Below are 13504 nucleotides of genomic sequence, written 5' to 3' on the forward strand. Positions count from 1 at the left end.
GGAAGCACAGGGGCTGAGTATCGGTGAGGTCATCGAAGTCCTTGAGAAAGAGCCCAAGAGGCCGGAAGAGGTTGTCTGAGACCCAGCAAGCAGAGAGCAGGCTCTGTCCACGGGGAGCGCAGGTCTGACAATGTCAGGGTGTCTCTCGTCCTCAGTGGACACCCCGCAGTTTTCGAGTCCAAGAAAGTGCTTAGGGGACTGCTTGCCATCAGGGTAAGAGGAAATGGAGATATTATGGAATGAGTCAGGTCAAAACAGTACTATCTTCTCAGGCACTGGCCACCTGCCCTTCGAGGGGCAGTGCGCACAGGGAGGAGCTTGAGGTCTGACTGGGGGAGGCTCCAGTCAGCAGAAAAGGAGGCTACACAGTGACCACGACAGGCCCAGGCAGCTCAGGTGACGGCAACCCCCCCAACATACACACACACGCACATACACACACACGCTAGCTGAGCTCCACGAATAAATAACAAGAATTAAATAAAGGGGGCGCAGAAGAGCTGGCAGAGGCAAGGCCCGCCAAATCCTCAGCCCTTCACGCACACGCACATGCACGCACACCCACACGCACACGCACCAAGCGGCAGATGAGAGGAGCCAGTGGTGGGCCGCTCCATCCCGGAGTCTGTGGGATGGGCAGCCGGACGGCGAGGGTGGTCACTCGTGGTCCACCACTGTTGCAGGGCGCAGAGAAGCAGAGGCCGGCGAGGCATGTGCGGTGGGGGGTGGAGGCCGCTGAGGACTCTGGCACCTGCAGGGGTGGGCAGAGGGAGGTTAGGGAAACGAAGGAGACAGCCTCTTTGGGGATAACCAAACACCTCTGCAGCCACAACCAGCACACGCAGGACCCGCGTTTCCCCAATCCAGCGTCAGTCTGACCGTGGTGGTACTGACCAGGATCTGGACTTTCGGACTTTGGACGTGGAAGGTCTTTCCAGAAAGCTGTCCAAACGCATGAGCCTCTCCATGTGTAGGGCACGAGGGTCTTGTTCTTGGTCATGAGAGAATTCCATCTCAAAGACTGCCGGAGGGGACACGTCCAACTCCAAAAACATTATGTTTTCAGCCTGTAGTGAAATCACATATCAGATTTTGGGGGGGGTCAGAGGTCATTCCTTCTAGGTACTCTGGGGGTCTTGGGTATTTTAAGGGTGATAGGGTACTGAGAGGAAGCAGAGGCTGTGATCATCCTTCCCCTTGAGTTTTTTCCCCTCCCTGCATCCCAGCTTCTTACCCTGTACCTGGGGTGGGACCCCATTGCCATGGCAACCCGAGCATACTGGCTGATAGGTCTCTTGTAGCCGACTGCGGATGTTGGCCGCTTCTTCATTTGGCTGTTATTGCTGTAGAGAAGAGGTGGTATCAGAATAGATTTCCTGGAGCTGGGCATGGAGGTGCACACTTGTAATCTCGGTACTTGGGAGGCTGAGACAGGAGGATTGCAAGTTTGCACCCAGCCTCGGCTGCTTAGTGAGGCCCTCTGCAACTCAGTGAGATCCTATTTCAAAATAAAGGTTGTAAGAAAAAGCCATATGATTTAGAAATGTCAGAAATATGGAATAGTTATGAGAAAAAGACTGCAGGCTGTTAGCCAATGGATACAGACTAGAAGAGCCAGTGTGCCACCCATTGCAATCAACCAGGTCATGGGGGGGCAGGCTCCTTGGAGATCACATCTCACCACCATGTGCCAGATGACAGAAGTGGAGCTGCAGTCTTCCTTCCTTTCTTTTCTTTTTTTCTTTTTCTTTCTTCCTTGTGGTACTGGGAGTGGAACCCAGGGGGTTTTCTACCTCTGGGCTATACTCCAAGACCTATTTTATATTTTATTTGGAAACAGGGTCTCACTAAGTTGCTGAGAGCCTCACTCAGTAGCTGAGGCTGGATTCAAACCTGTGCGATCCTCCTGTCTCAGCCTCCCAAGTGCGGGGATTACAAGTGTGCGTCGCCATGCCTGGCTTGCCTGCCTTTCTTCCTTCCTTCCTTCCTTCCTTTCTCTCTCCTCCTCCTCCTCCTCCTCCTCCTCCTCCTCCTCCTCCTCCTCTTCTTCTTCCTCCTTTATTTGGTACTGGTGATTTAACCCAGGGGCTTTCTACCTCTGAGCTACACCTCTAGCCTTATTTTATTTTTTATTTTGAAACAAGGTCTTACTAAGTTGTAGAGTTGCTGAAACTGGCTGCCAACCTGTCATCTGCCTGTCTCAGCCTTCCAAATACTGGGATTACAAGCGTGTGCCACCACACCCGGCCCCCATTCCTTCTTTCTGTGGCCCTATCTCTCTCTTTTGGAATGGGAATATTTACTCTGTGCCATTGTACGTTAGATGTATGTAACTTGCTTTTCGTTTTTACGGGGGCTCACAGCCAAGAGTTTACCTTGAGTCTCAGAGAAGACTTTGGACTTTTGAGTGATTCAGGAACTATTAAAGACTATGGGAACTCTTGGAGATGGACTAAATGCATTTGAACTGTGTGGTGGCCATGAGGTCTAGGGGGCCAGAGTGGTGTGGTTTGGATTTAGAATATTTCCCTAGTCCTCATGGAAATAAGGTAGCAATGTTGTAAGTGGGGCTTAGTTGCTAAGGAGGGGTTGCTGGGGGTGTGGCCTTGGGGACCATTAAATCTCTCCTCTCCCTGCTCGCTCTCTCTGCTTCTAGCTTCTGATGCGAGAAGCTTTGCACTCTCCCTTCCTGCTTCCCACCACCACGGCCCGAGCCCTGCACACCCTCCCAACATGGACTGAACCTCTCCAAAATTGTGAACAAGTAAATCTTTCCTCCTCTGTGTTGTACGTGGCTAGGTTTATTGGGTCCCGCAGTGAGACTATTGACGGAGACAACCACATTTAAAAAAATAAATAAATAAGCCGGGCGTGGTGGCGCACGCTTGTAATCCTTGCGCTTGGGAGGCTGAGACAGGAGGATCGCACGGGTTCGAAGCCAGCCTCAGCTGGCTTAAGAGACCCTGTTACCAAATAAAATATAAAATAGGTCTAGGAGTGTAGCCCGGAGGTAGAAGGGCCCTGGGTTCCATCCCCAGTACGACCAAATAAATAAATAAATAAAAATAAGTAAATAAAGTTAAAAACACATGTTTTGGAGTATGACAGACCTGGGTTTGAATGATCGTTCTGCCCCTTAAATTTCTGCCCCTGTGGGCTGTGGCTACTGTCTCTAACATGCCATCCCCATCAAACAGAACTGCTGAGATTAAACAAGCACTTAGCACAGAATTCTGCAAGGGCCCAACACATGGCAGCTGTGATCATTATTAATTATCAATTCCGCTTGCTAATTTCAAGTAGGGATACAAATGAAATGAACACTGAAAAATTTAAAAAGCGACCACTGAAAGGCAAACGAGGAGACAGGCAGGCAGAGTAATTCACAGATGGCACATTCTGTCCTTGCAGAGAACAAGCTGTGCAGGAGCCAGCAGAACAATGTCTGCCTTCTGCAGCAGGGAGCAAGGAGAAATAACATTTTCATGGTCCTATTTATCAAGCAGGTAAGAGTGCTGGACCTCACCTGGGGGTCCCTGATGACCCTCTTTTTTGTCGTGCTGGAGATTCAGGGGCATTCTACCTCTGAGCTATACCCCAAGCAATATATATATATATATTTAAAAAATATAAAAATATATATATAAATATATATATATTTATATATATATAAATTTTTTTTAATGTGGAGTGTGGAGACAGGGTCTTGCTAAGTTGCTGAAGCTGGCCTTGAACTTGTGATCCTCCTGTCTCAGCCTCCCAAGTCCTGGGATTACAAGCGTGTGCCCGGCTCAAATGCTCTCTCTTTAGACATGGGGCAGCCTGAACTTAAAAAATCAAAATTGAGACAAGAAGATCATATGTTCAAGGCCAGGGTCAGACCTGCTGACACGCTATAGAAAAAACAAGGAAAGATAAAAGTCCTAGAAACCCCTTTCACTTTGCTGTTGGGAGGCCACAGGACGGTGGGGAGAGAGACAACCTTAATAATAGTAACTGCAAGAAGACAGTTCTGATATGGACACTGGTAGAAACTTAGCACCTACCCCAGGAAGAAGGACTGGGAAAGTTAGAAAATCATTTATAAGTTTTTTTTTTTTAAGACTCTCATATGAGCTTTAAGACAAGCTCAGAGTGGGGACAGAGCAGAGAGGGGGACAGGTGAAGTGCCTTCCATACAACTAGAGGCCGTTGGAATTTGAACCTTGCCCAAGTGCTTTCTTTTATGATGGCACACTGTCTCTCAGGAGTACATCTGGAGCAGTCTGAGGCCAAAGAGAGTCTTTGAAAGCTCAGGCTCCGGGAACAGGACAGAGGGCCAGGGCTCGGCGCGCAGAGCAGCGGGTCAGTGGGAATTGGCAACCTGACCCAATAAAGATGCCAGGGCTATTCTGGGTGGCATGCAGGGAAGGGACTGGGGGAAGGGAGTCTGTAATTGGGACAGCAAACATTTACTCCCTCTTCTGCCCCAGGCCTAGTTTCCTGATTGATCCCTCTAGTAGCAGGTGGTGATTGACAGCCCAGAGCTGGGGCCTGGCTCTGCATTTATCCACCCCTCCCAATTGAGACCCTTAGGCAGCGATGACGATCCCAGGAGTTCTCTGTGGACTCTCCCCTCACAACTGGCCATCGTAACATTCTTCCCTTAACACTAAAAATAACATCTCTCAGCTCCATCTCAGGGCTGACACCCTTCTCATTGCCAGATCACTCTCTTTTCCGTTCTGAAAACAGGCGGCCGCATCATCGAGTGTGTGTCCTTCCAGGTCACAGCGCATCAGTTTTCTGTGATCTGGTCGCTCATCCCGCAGCATCCTGGTCCACCTCGCTCCAGGGCCCTGCGAGGCTCGACTTGGCTCTTCTCATCTCCCCCCTGCGCTCACCGCACCACCCCTGCCGGGGCGGGCGGCATCCTGTTTTAGATTCTCTTCAGTTCTCACAGGCCTCTGAGGAAACCTAGGGACTCCACGCAGAGCTAAGAGTATCCTCGTGGGGGAAACGTTGCCTCTGTGATGAAACCAGCTCAGCGTTCTTCCCTTCCACTGAGAACCAGGAATGCTCTCTCTCTTTTTATTTTATTTTATTTATTTTGCAGTACTGGGGATTGAATCCAGGGGCATTCTGCCTCCAAGCTACACCCCCAGCCCTGTTTTTTATTATTGAAACAGGGTCTCACTAAACTGTAGAGGGCCTCACTAAGTAAATAAGGCTGTCCTTGAACATGCGATCCTCCTGTCTCAGTCTCCCAAACGCTGGGATTACAAGTATGCGCCACCATGCCCAGGTTTATTGTGTGTGTGTGTGTGTGTGTGTGTGTGTGTGTGTGTGTGCGTGTGTGTGTGTGTGTGTGTTGCTGTGGATAAAACCCAGGGGCATTCTACCTCAGAGTTATACCTCCAACCCTATTTTTTATTCTTTATTTTGAAACACTGTCCCACTAAGTTGAGAAGGGCCTCTCTAAGTAGCTGAGGCTGGCCGAGAACCTGTGATCCTTCCTGTCTCACCCTCCCAAGTACTGGGGTTACAAGCATGCACCACCATGCCCAGATCTAATGGTCTCTCTTTAGACATGGGGCAGCCTAAACTTAAAAAATCAAAATATAAGTCAGATACGGTGGCATATGCCTGCAATCCCAGAAAGGCTGAGACAAGAGGACCACATGTTCAAGGCCAGCATCAGCAACTCTGTGAGACCTATAGCAACTTAGCGAGACCCTGTTTGGAAATGAAAAAGAAAAAAAAGAAAAAGAAAAAGGGCTGGGGGTATAGCTCAGAGATAAAATACCCTGGGTTCAATTCCAATTACTAGAAAGTAAATAAATAAAAAGGAAAAATCTGAGCCGGACGTGGGGGTGCATGCTTGTAATACCAGCATTTGGGAGGCTGAGACAGAAGGATGGCGGTTCACCACCAGCCTTAGCTACTACTTAGTGAGGCCCTTTGCAACTCAGTGAGACACTGTTTCAAAATAAAGAATAAAAGATAGGGCTGGGGGTGTAGCTCAGAGGTAGAATGCCCCTGGGTTCCATCCAGTATAGCAAAATAAATAAATAAATATAAATAAAAATCTAATATGGGCATGATGGTGCACCCCTCTAATCCCAGTACTTGGGAGGCTGAGTCAGGAGGATCACAGGTTCAAGGACAGCCTCAGCGACTTAGTGAGACCCTGATTCAAACTTAAAAAAAAAAAAAAAAATAGGGCTGGGAGTCCAGCTCAGAGATAGAATGCCCTTGAGTTCAATACCCAGCACCACAAAAGAAAGAAAGAAAAAAAGAAAGAAGGAAAGAAAGAAAGAAGAAAGTTTTTTCCCCCTATTTGTGCCTCTCTTTCTACCTCTCTTCATCTCTCTCTTCTCATCCCCACCTCTGGTACTGAAGACTGAGCCCCTGAGCCCCAGGGCATTCTATCTCTGAGCTGGATTTTTTTTATTTTTTCTTTTTTTGGTGGTACTGGGGTTCCTGGAAGCCCTTCTACCTCCGGGCTACACTCCCAGACCTATTTTTACATTTTATATTTGGAAACAGGGTCTCCTAAACCAGCGCGCGCGGCTGGCTTCGAACCTGCGTGATCCTCCTGTCTCCACCTCCCAAACACGGGGATTACAAGCGTGCGCCACCACGCCCGGCTGAGCTGGATTTTTTAAAATTTTATTTATTTATTTATTTATTTATTTATTTTTATTTATTTATTTATTTATTTATTTATTTTGGTGGTACTGGGGTTCCTGGAAGCCCTTCTACCTCCGGGCTACACTCCCAGACCTATTTTTACATTTTTATTTGGAAACAGGGTCTCCTAAGCCAGCGCGCGCGGCTGGCTTCGAACCTGCGCGATCCTACTGTCTCCGCCTCCCAAGCGCGGGGATTACAAGCGTGCACCACCACGCCCGGCTAAAATTTTATTTATTTATTTATTTATTTTTGGTGGTACTGGGGGTGGAACCCAGAGGCTTTCTACCTCCGGGCTATACTCCCAGACCTTTTTTATATTTTATTTGGAAACAGGGTCTCACTAAGTTGCTGAAAGCCTCACTGAGTAGCTGAGGCTGGCTTCGAACCTGTGCGATCCTCCTGTCTCAGCCTCCCAAGCGCGGGATTACAAGCGTGCGCCACCATGCCCGGCTGTTTTATTTTTATTTTGAAACAGGGTTTCTCTAAATTGCTGAAGGAAGGCCTCACTAAATGGCTGAGGCTGGTATCAAATCTGCAATCATCCTATCTCAGCTGCAGAAGTACTAGAATTACAGGTATCTACCACAAAGCCCAGCTATTTTTTATTTATTTATTTTTTTGGTGGTACTGGGGGTGGAACCCAGGGGCATTTCTACCTTGGGCTATACTTGCAGACCTATTTTATACTTTATTTGGAAACGGTCTCACTGAGTTGCTGAGCGCCTCACTAAGTAGCTGAGGCTGGCTTCGAACTTGTATGATCCTCCTGTCTCAGCCTCCGAAGCGCTGGGATGACAAGCCGGCTATTTGTTTTTTATACTGGGGATTGAACTCAGGGGCATTCTACCTCTGAGCTACACCCCAGTTCTTTTTATTTTTATTTTTTACTTTGAAACAGAGTCTTGCTAAGTTACTGAGGGTTTTGCTAAATTGCTGCGGTGACTTCAAATCTGCAATTCTCTTGTCTCAGCTTCCCAAGTACTGGGATTACAGGCATACTGCGCCCAGCTAAAAATGTTTTTCAAGGCAACTTTAATAAGAAATAGTTTGTGACTGTGAAAGGCACCTGATCAGAGGTTATGTTATCAACTCCTGGCTCGAGAGAGACAATGGAGAAAAAGGCTAAGGGTATAGACTCCAAAATCAGTTGACCTGGACATGTCTAGAGAGTTGCTGGACAGTAATTCCTTATTTTTAAGGCAGGGGTGGATACTTGTGGCTCCAGGAGGAGGAGGAGGAGGAGGAGGAGGAAAAACACTTTTCTAACAAAAGTTTTCTAAGGGGACAACTCAACCTTCGGTAATTTCTCTCAGACAATGTGTTTTCCTCTCATTTCCAACAGGCTTCTGTGTTCTCAACTCCCAGAACACCAGAGGCCACAGTAAAGTATCCCACACTTGAATTGAACAAATGAAACAGTGCCATGATTAGTTAAATACGTGGGAGAGAAAGAGCTTTTCTGTTTGTTTTTAACCCTGCTTCAGTTATATTGCAAATGGTGGGAGCCCAGGGCAAAGGGAAGCATCTTGCTGTCTGGAAGCTGAGAGTCTGTCCCTGGGGCGCAGCCGCAGTGCTCCCTGGAAGAAGCAAAGGCAGATTCCAGGCTGACTTGCCTTCAGCCTTCAGCTATGAAACCAGGGCCTTCAGGCAGATGGTCCCAGAGATCCAGGCCACCAGCCCCGTTCCATCCCAGCTGCCCCTCCAAGGCCCTCTGCTGAGTCACAAGCACAGCTGGTATTTCAATTATGATGAATTGTTTTTACTGATTCGAACCACGACTGCTTTTTTAAAACAGTATTTTTTTTTTTTTTTTGTACTGAAGATTGAACCCAGGGGCATTCTACTTCTGAGCTGTACCTCCAGCCCTTTTTATTTATTTTATTTAATTTATTTATTTTTATTTTTATTTTATTTTATTATTGTGTGTGTGTGTGTGTGTGTGTGTGTGTGTGTGTGTGTGTGTGTGTGGTACTGGGGTTCCTGGAAGCCCTTCTACCTCCGGCTACACTCCCAGACCCTATATATATATATGTAATTTTTTTTTTCTGTACTGAGGGTTGAATCCAGGGGTATTCTACCTCTGAGCTACCCCCAGCCTTATTTTTTATTTATTTGTGTGTATGTGGTACTGGGGGTGGATCCCAGAGGCTTTCTACCTCCAGGATATACTCCCAGACCTGTTTTATACTTTATTTGGAAACAGGGTCTCACTAAGTTGAGAGCCTCACTCAGTAGCTGAGGCTGGCTTTCAACCTGTGCGATCCTCCTGTTTCAGGTTAGAGATGTAGCTCAGTGGTAGAGTCCCCCGAGGTTCAATCCCCAGTAACACAAGGAAAAAAATACAAACATACATATGTATGTATTTTATGTATTTGTAATCCCAAATACCGGGACTACATACATACATATGTATGTATGCGTCTGTGTGTACGTGTGTCTTCTGGGCTACCTTTGAATCTGCAATCCTCCTGTGTAGCCCCCCCAGTAACTGGATTCCAGATGTGCACCACCTCGCTCATCTGGAAGCTCACCATCATTAAACACAAAGTTCATTTTAGCTTCAGGAAAAGTAACCACCACCACGCTTTGAATCTGGATCATGTCCTCGAGACAGAGAAGTCAAAATTGCAGGGACAAAGTTTGGAGCCAAGAATGAACTCAGAAGCATGAAACCACATGAAACCCTCTCGGTTTCAGATTAAAGGAGACCAAGGCGGCAAGACAACCAAGGGCAACGTATACAGTCAGCTGGGGAGGGAAGGAAATTGCCAGAAAGGACATTGATGGGAAACTGGGGGGAAACAGGATATATTACCTATATAATAGAATTGTCTCAATCTAAAATTTCCTGAGTTGATCATTGTACTGTGGTTATATAAAAGAATGTACTTAGGAAAATCAAGAGTCAGGTTGTCTGTAGTTTCATCTCAAATGATTGTGGGAGAGACAGTAGGAATAAATAAATAAAGCAAGTAGTGAAATGTTAAAAATGTGGTGCAGAGTATACAAGAATTCTTTGCACTCTTCTTGCAATTCCTATGTTTCAAAATAAACAGTTAAAAGCTGGGTGTGGTGGCACACGCTTGTAATCCCAGCATTCGGGAGGCTGAGACCTGGAGGATCGCGGTTTGCAGACAGCCTCAGCTACTTAGTGAGGCCCTCTGCAACTCAGTGAGACCCGGTTTCAAAATAAAGAATAAAAAATAGGGCAGGGGGTGTAGCTCGGAGGTAGAATGCCCCTGGGTTCCATACCCAGACCCACAAAAATAAATAAATAAATAAACAATTAAAACACACATGACTTCTCCAATGCCCTCTTGTCCCATTTCTACATAGTTAAGCTGCTTTATTCTTTATTTTGAAACAGGGTGTCACTGAGTTGCAGAGGGCCTCACTAAGTTGCTGACACTGGCTGTGAACCAGCAATCCTCCTGACCCAGCCTCCCAAGTGCTGGGATTACAAGTGTGCGTCACGTCACCATGCCTGGCTGACTATATCCAATTTTTTTTTTTTTTTCATTTACTGGCGATAGAACTCAGGGACATTCTACCTCTGAGCTACACCCCCAGCCTAATTTTTTATTCTTTATTTTGAAACAGGGTCTCTCTAAGTTGAGGCTCACTACGTAACTGAGGCTAGCTGCAAACCTGTGATCCTCCTGTTTCAGCCTCTCAAGCACGGGGATTACAAGCGTCCGCCACCACATCCAGTACTACATTCAATTTAAACAAATTTCTTCATCAGCAGACTTTCAACTTGACGTCTCCAAGCACAAAGTAACTCTGCAAAGCAGAAGCCTCACCAGTATCTGCCTCCAGCAAATGGTACTGGAATAATGGTTTCCGAGTCTGGTTTTGTTGCAGAATTATGTGGAAACTCTGGGGAAAAATACAACTACATCCTGGGTACCCAGTGTGGGTACAGAGTCCACCACACCCAGCTGAACCTCTGCTTTAAATGATATATCGTTGAGGGACATGGTGGCCCACACCTATAATCTCAGTATTTGGAAGGCTGAGATGGGAGGATGGCAGGTTCAAGACCAGCCTCAGCAACCCAGCAAGACTCCGTTTCAAAGCAAAAAATTAAGAGGGCTGGGAGTATAGCTCAGTGGTAGAGTGCCCCTGGGTTCAATCCCCAGTAACCCTCCCCCCAAAAAGATATATCACTGAGAATGTCTCCTAAGATTAAAGGGATGAACTGGAAGTCCAAAGTGATAGCAATGGAAAGTCCTCTACTCTTGAATTTGTCTCAACTTCTGCAACGTCCGCATAGGGAGGATCAGCCTTTAAGAAAGACAGATCAAGCCGGGCGTGGTGGCGCACGCTTGTAATCCCAGCGCTTGGGAGGCTGAGACAGGAGGATCACATAGGTTCAAAGCCAGCCTCAGCTACTTAGTGAGGCTCTCAGCAACTTAGTGAGACCCTGTTCCAAATAAAATATAAAATAGATCTAGGAGGTAGAAAATCCCCTGGATTTACCCCCAGTACCACCAAAAAAAAAAAAAAGACAGATCAAGGAGGCATTCAATGCTCCAACTTACTAGTTTCCAGCCCCAGCTCTGGGAGACTCCTACCATACCCTGAAGTAATATTCCTAGGATGGAGAGAGCGGAAGAATCTCCAGGGAAGTTAGGTCCCTTCACTGGTGTATATTGATTTGCAAGGACTGGCTTGAAAGTTCAGCCTCGCTCTTCACTACCACCAGCAGAGGGCGCTGCAGACCCAGCCAGAAGTCTCAGCTGCACCTAAAAGCCCAGGAGATGGAAAGAGGTGGAATTGCTGAATCACCCAGCTGAGAGAGGCGATAAAGATTGGATCATGCCTCAATCATGTCATGATCTGATTACTTCTCTGTATTTCCCTCTAGACGGTGAGCTCCAACCGTGTCTGATTTATCGTCTGTCCTCAGTCTCGCAAGTGCCTGACACACAGTAGCGCTGGGCAAATATTAACTATGGTTTCTATTTCTGGCACCAGACAAATGAGTATTCACTGGAAATGTCCAGATGTTAGTCAGCCTCACTGGGGCTGTCAAGAGGCTGAGATGCTGAGCTTTTGCAGCTCAGGCCTCTGAGACCCCCCTTTTTTAAAACATCCTTCCTTTATGGAGACCTCAAGGAATCAGGTCCTGATAATATGTCCCTTATACTCCCCCCACCTCGTGCTTTCTGTGTTAATTTCTTCCCCCTGGAGAAGCAAGGACTGAGGAGAAATTATTACCCAGTAACACATCTGCATACCCCAACCCTCTGCAACCTCAGAACATGTCTCCCAGCCGGAGGGCCTCAGGCTCCTCGCCACCCCCAGCCTGGAGGGGCTGGCAGGTCCCTCCGCCCAGGCGATGGCTAGAGACTCACACTCCCGCTGGCACCAGCGGCTGGAACTTCCACTGCTCCTCCTCACAGTCCAAGAAGAGCCGGTTCATAATCTTGTTCTTCTCCTCCGGGGGGATGAAGTTCTCGATGATTAGGTACCTGAAGGCGGGACGGGAGGCAGAGATGGGGAGTGGGCTGAGTAAGAGACCCCCAGGGTGCAGTAAAGCTTCAAGGATCCAAGCAGGAAGCCAAGAGGCAGAGGGACTGAGAAGGTGGGAAAATGAATTAGGGAGAAAGTATCCCTGGAGGGGGAAAATGGAGCTTGGAACCTACTGCGTCTAATGCAAAGCTTCTAGGCTCAGGGCCTTAAAGATTGCTTTTCATTAATACCCAGCATGTTGCCGGGCGTGGTGGCGCACGCTTGTCATCCCGGCATTCGGGAGGCTGAGACCGGAGGATCACGGTTCCCAGACAGCCTCAGCTACTTACTGAGGCCCTCTGCAACTCAGTGAGACCTGTTTTCAAAATAAAGAATAAAAAATTGGGCAGGGGGTGTAGCTCGGAGGTCAGATGCCCCTGGGTTCCATCCCCAGACCCGAGGGGAAAAAAATACCCAGCCATGCACTTGGGGTCATCAAATTCAAGCTGGAGTAGAAGAAACTCCAGAGTCGGGCCTACCTTCCTCCCTTAGACATGTTTTATTCCTAAAAACATACAGACTCATGGGTGAGCAGACAGGATGTGCCAGGAAGGAGAGGAATCTGTCAGGGAGGTACTGAAGAAAGCGGGGCGGCTATGGGGACGGGGAATCAGAAGAGAAGCCGTCCCTACTTGAGCTTGAGCTCCCGGGTCTGCTCGTTCTGCGCCTCCTCCAGGTCCTGCCGCACACGGATGTACTCGTCATGTTGGTCCTGGATTTCCGCCTTCACCGCCTGCAGCTTGGCGTAGAGCTGGGTGAGGACAGGTGCAGCTCAGCAGCTGCTCAGTGTGGCCACGAGGCTCAGTCACGCAGCTGGGGCCCCAGGGCTGCAGGCTCAGGGTCCAGAGGCTCAGTCACCCAGCTGGGGCCCCAGGGCTGCAGGCTCAGGGTCCAGAGGCTCAGTCACGCAGCTGGGGCCCCAGGGCTGCAGGCTCAGGGTCCAGAGGCTCAGTCACCCAGCTGGGGCCCCAGGGCTGCAGGCTCAGGGTCCAGAGGCTCAGTCACCCAGCTGGGGCCCCAGGGCTGCAGGCTCAGGGTCCAGAGGCTCAGTCACCCAGCTGGGGCCCCAGGGCTGCAGGCTCAGGGTCCAGAGGCTCAGTCACCCAGCTGGGGCCCCAGGGCTGCAGGCTCAGGGTCCAGAGGCTCAGTCACCCAGCTGGGGCCCCAGGGCTGCAGGCTCAGGGTCCAGAGGCTCAGTCACCCAGCTGGGGCCCCAGGGCTGCAGGCTCAGGGTCCAGAGGCTCAGTCACCCAGCTGGGGCCTCAGGGCTGCAGGCTCAGGGTCCAGAGGCTCAGTCACCCAGCTGGGGCCC

General features: G+C 48.7%; 1 protein-coding gene across 1 annotated transcript in view; it reads right to left on the bottom strand.

The window, feature by feature from the left end:
- Nucleotides 1-657: 657 nt before the first annotated feature.
- KIF3C (kinesin family member 3C) overlaps nt 658-13504 on the bottom strand; it is a gene marked incomplete at both ends in the record, with an annotated part of 40771 nt that continues 27924 nt past the window's right edge. Inside the window, 5 exons of the mRNA XM_080711862.1 lie at nt 658-751; nt 895-1067; nt 1235-1343; nt 12036-12152; nt 12825-12943. Coding sequence (XP_080567988.1) covers nt 658-751; nt 895-1067; nt 1235-1343; nt 12036-12152; nt 12825-12943 — 612 coding nt within the window. The remainder of the gene's footprint in view (nt 752-894; nt 1068-1234; nt 1344-12035; nt 12153-12824; nt 12944-13504) is intronic.

Source organism: Muscardinus avellanarius (genome assembly GCF_963383645.1).
Source record: "Muscardinus avellanarius genome assembly, chromosome: 15".
NCBI classification, from domain to species: domain Eukaryota; kingdom Metazoa; phylum Chordata; class Mammalia; order Rodentia; family Gliridae; genus Muscardinus; species Muscardinus avellanarius.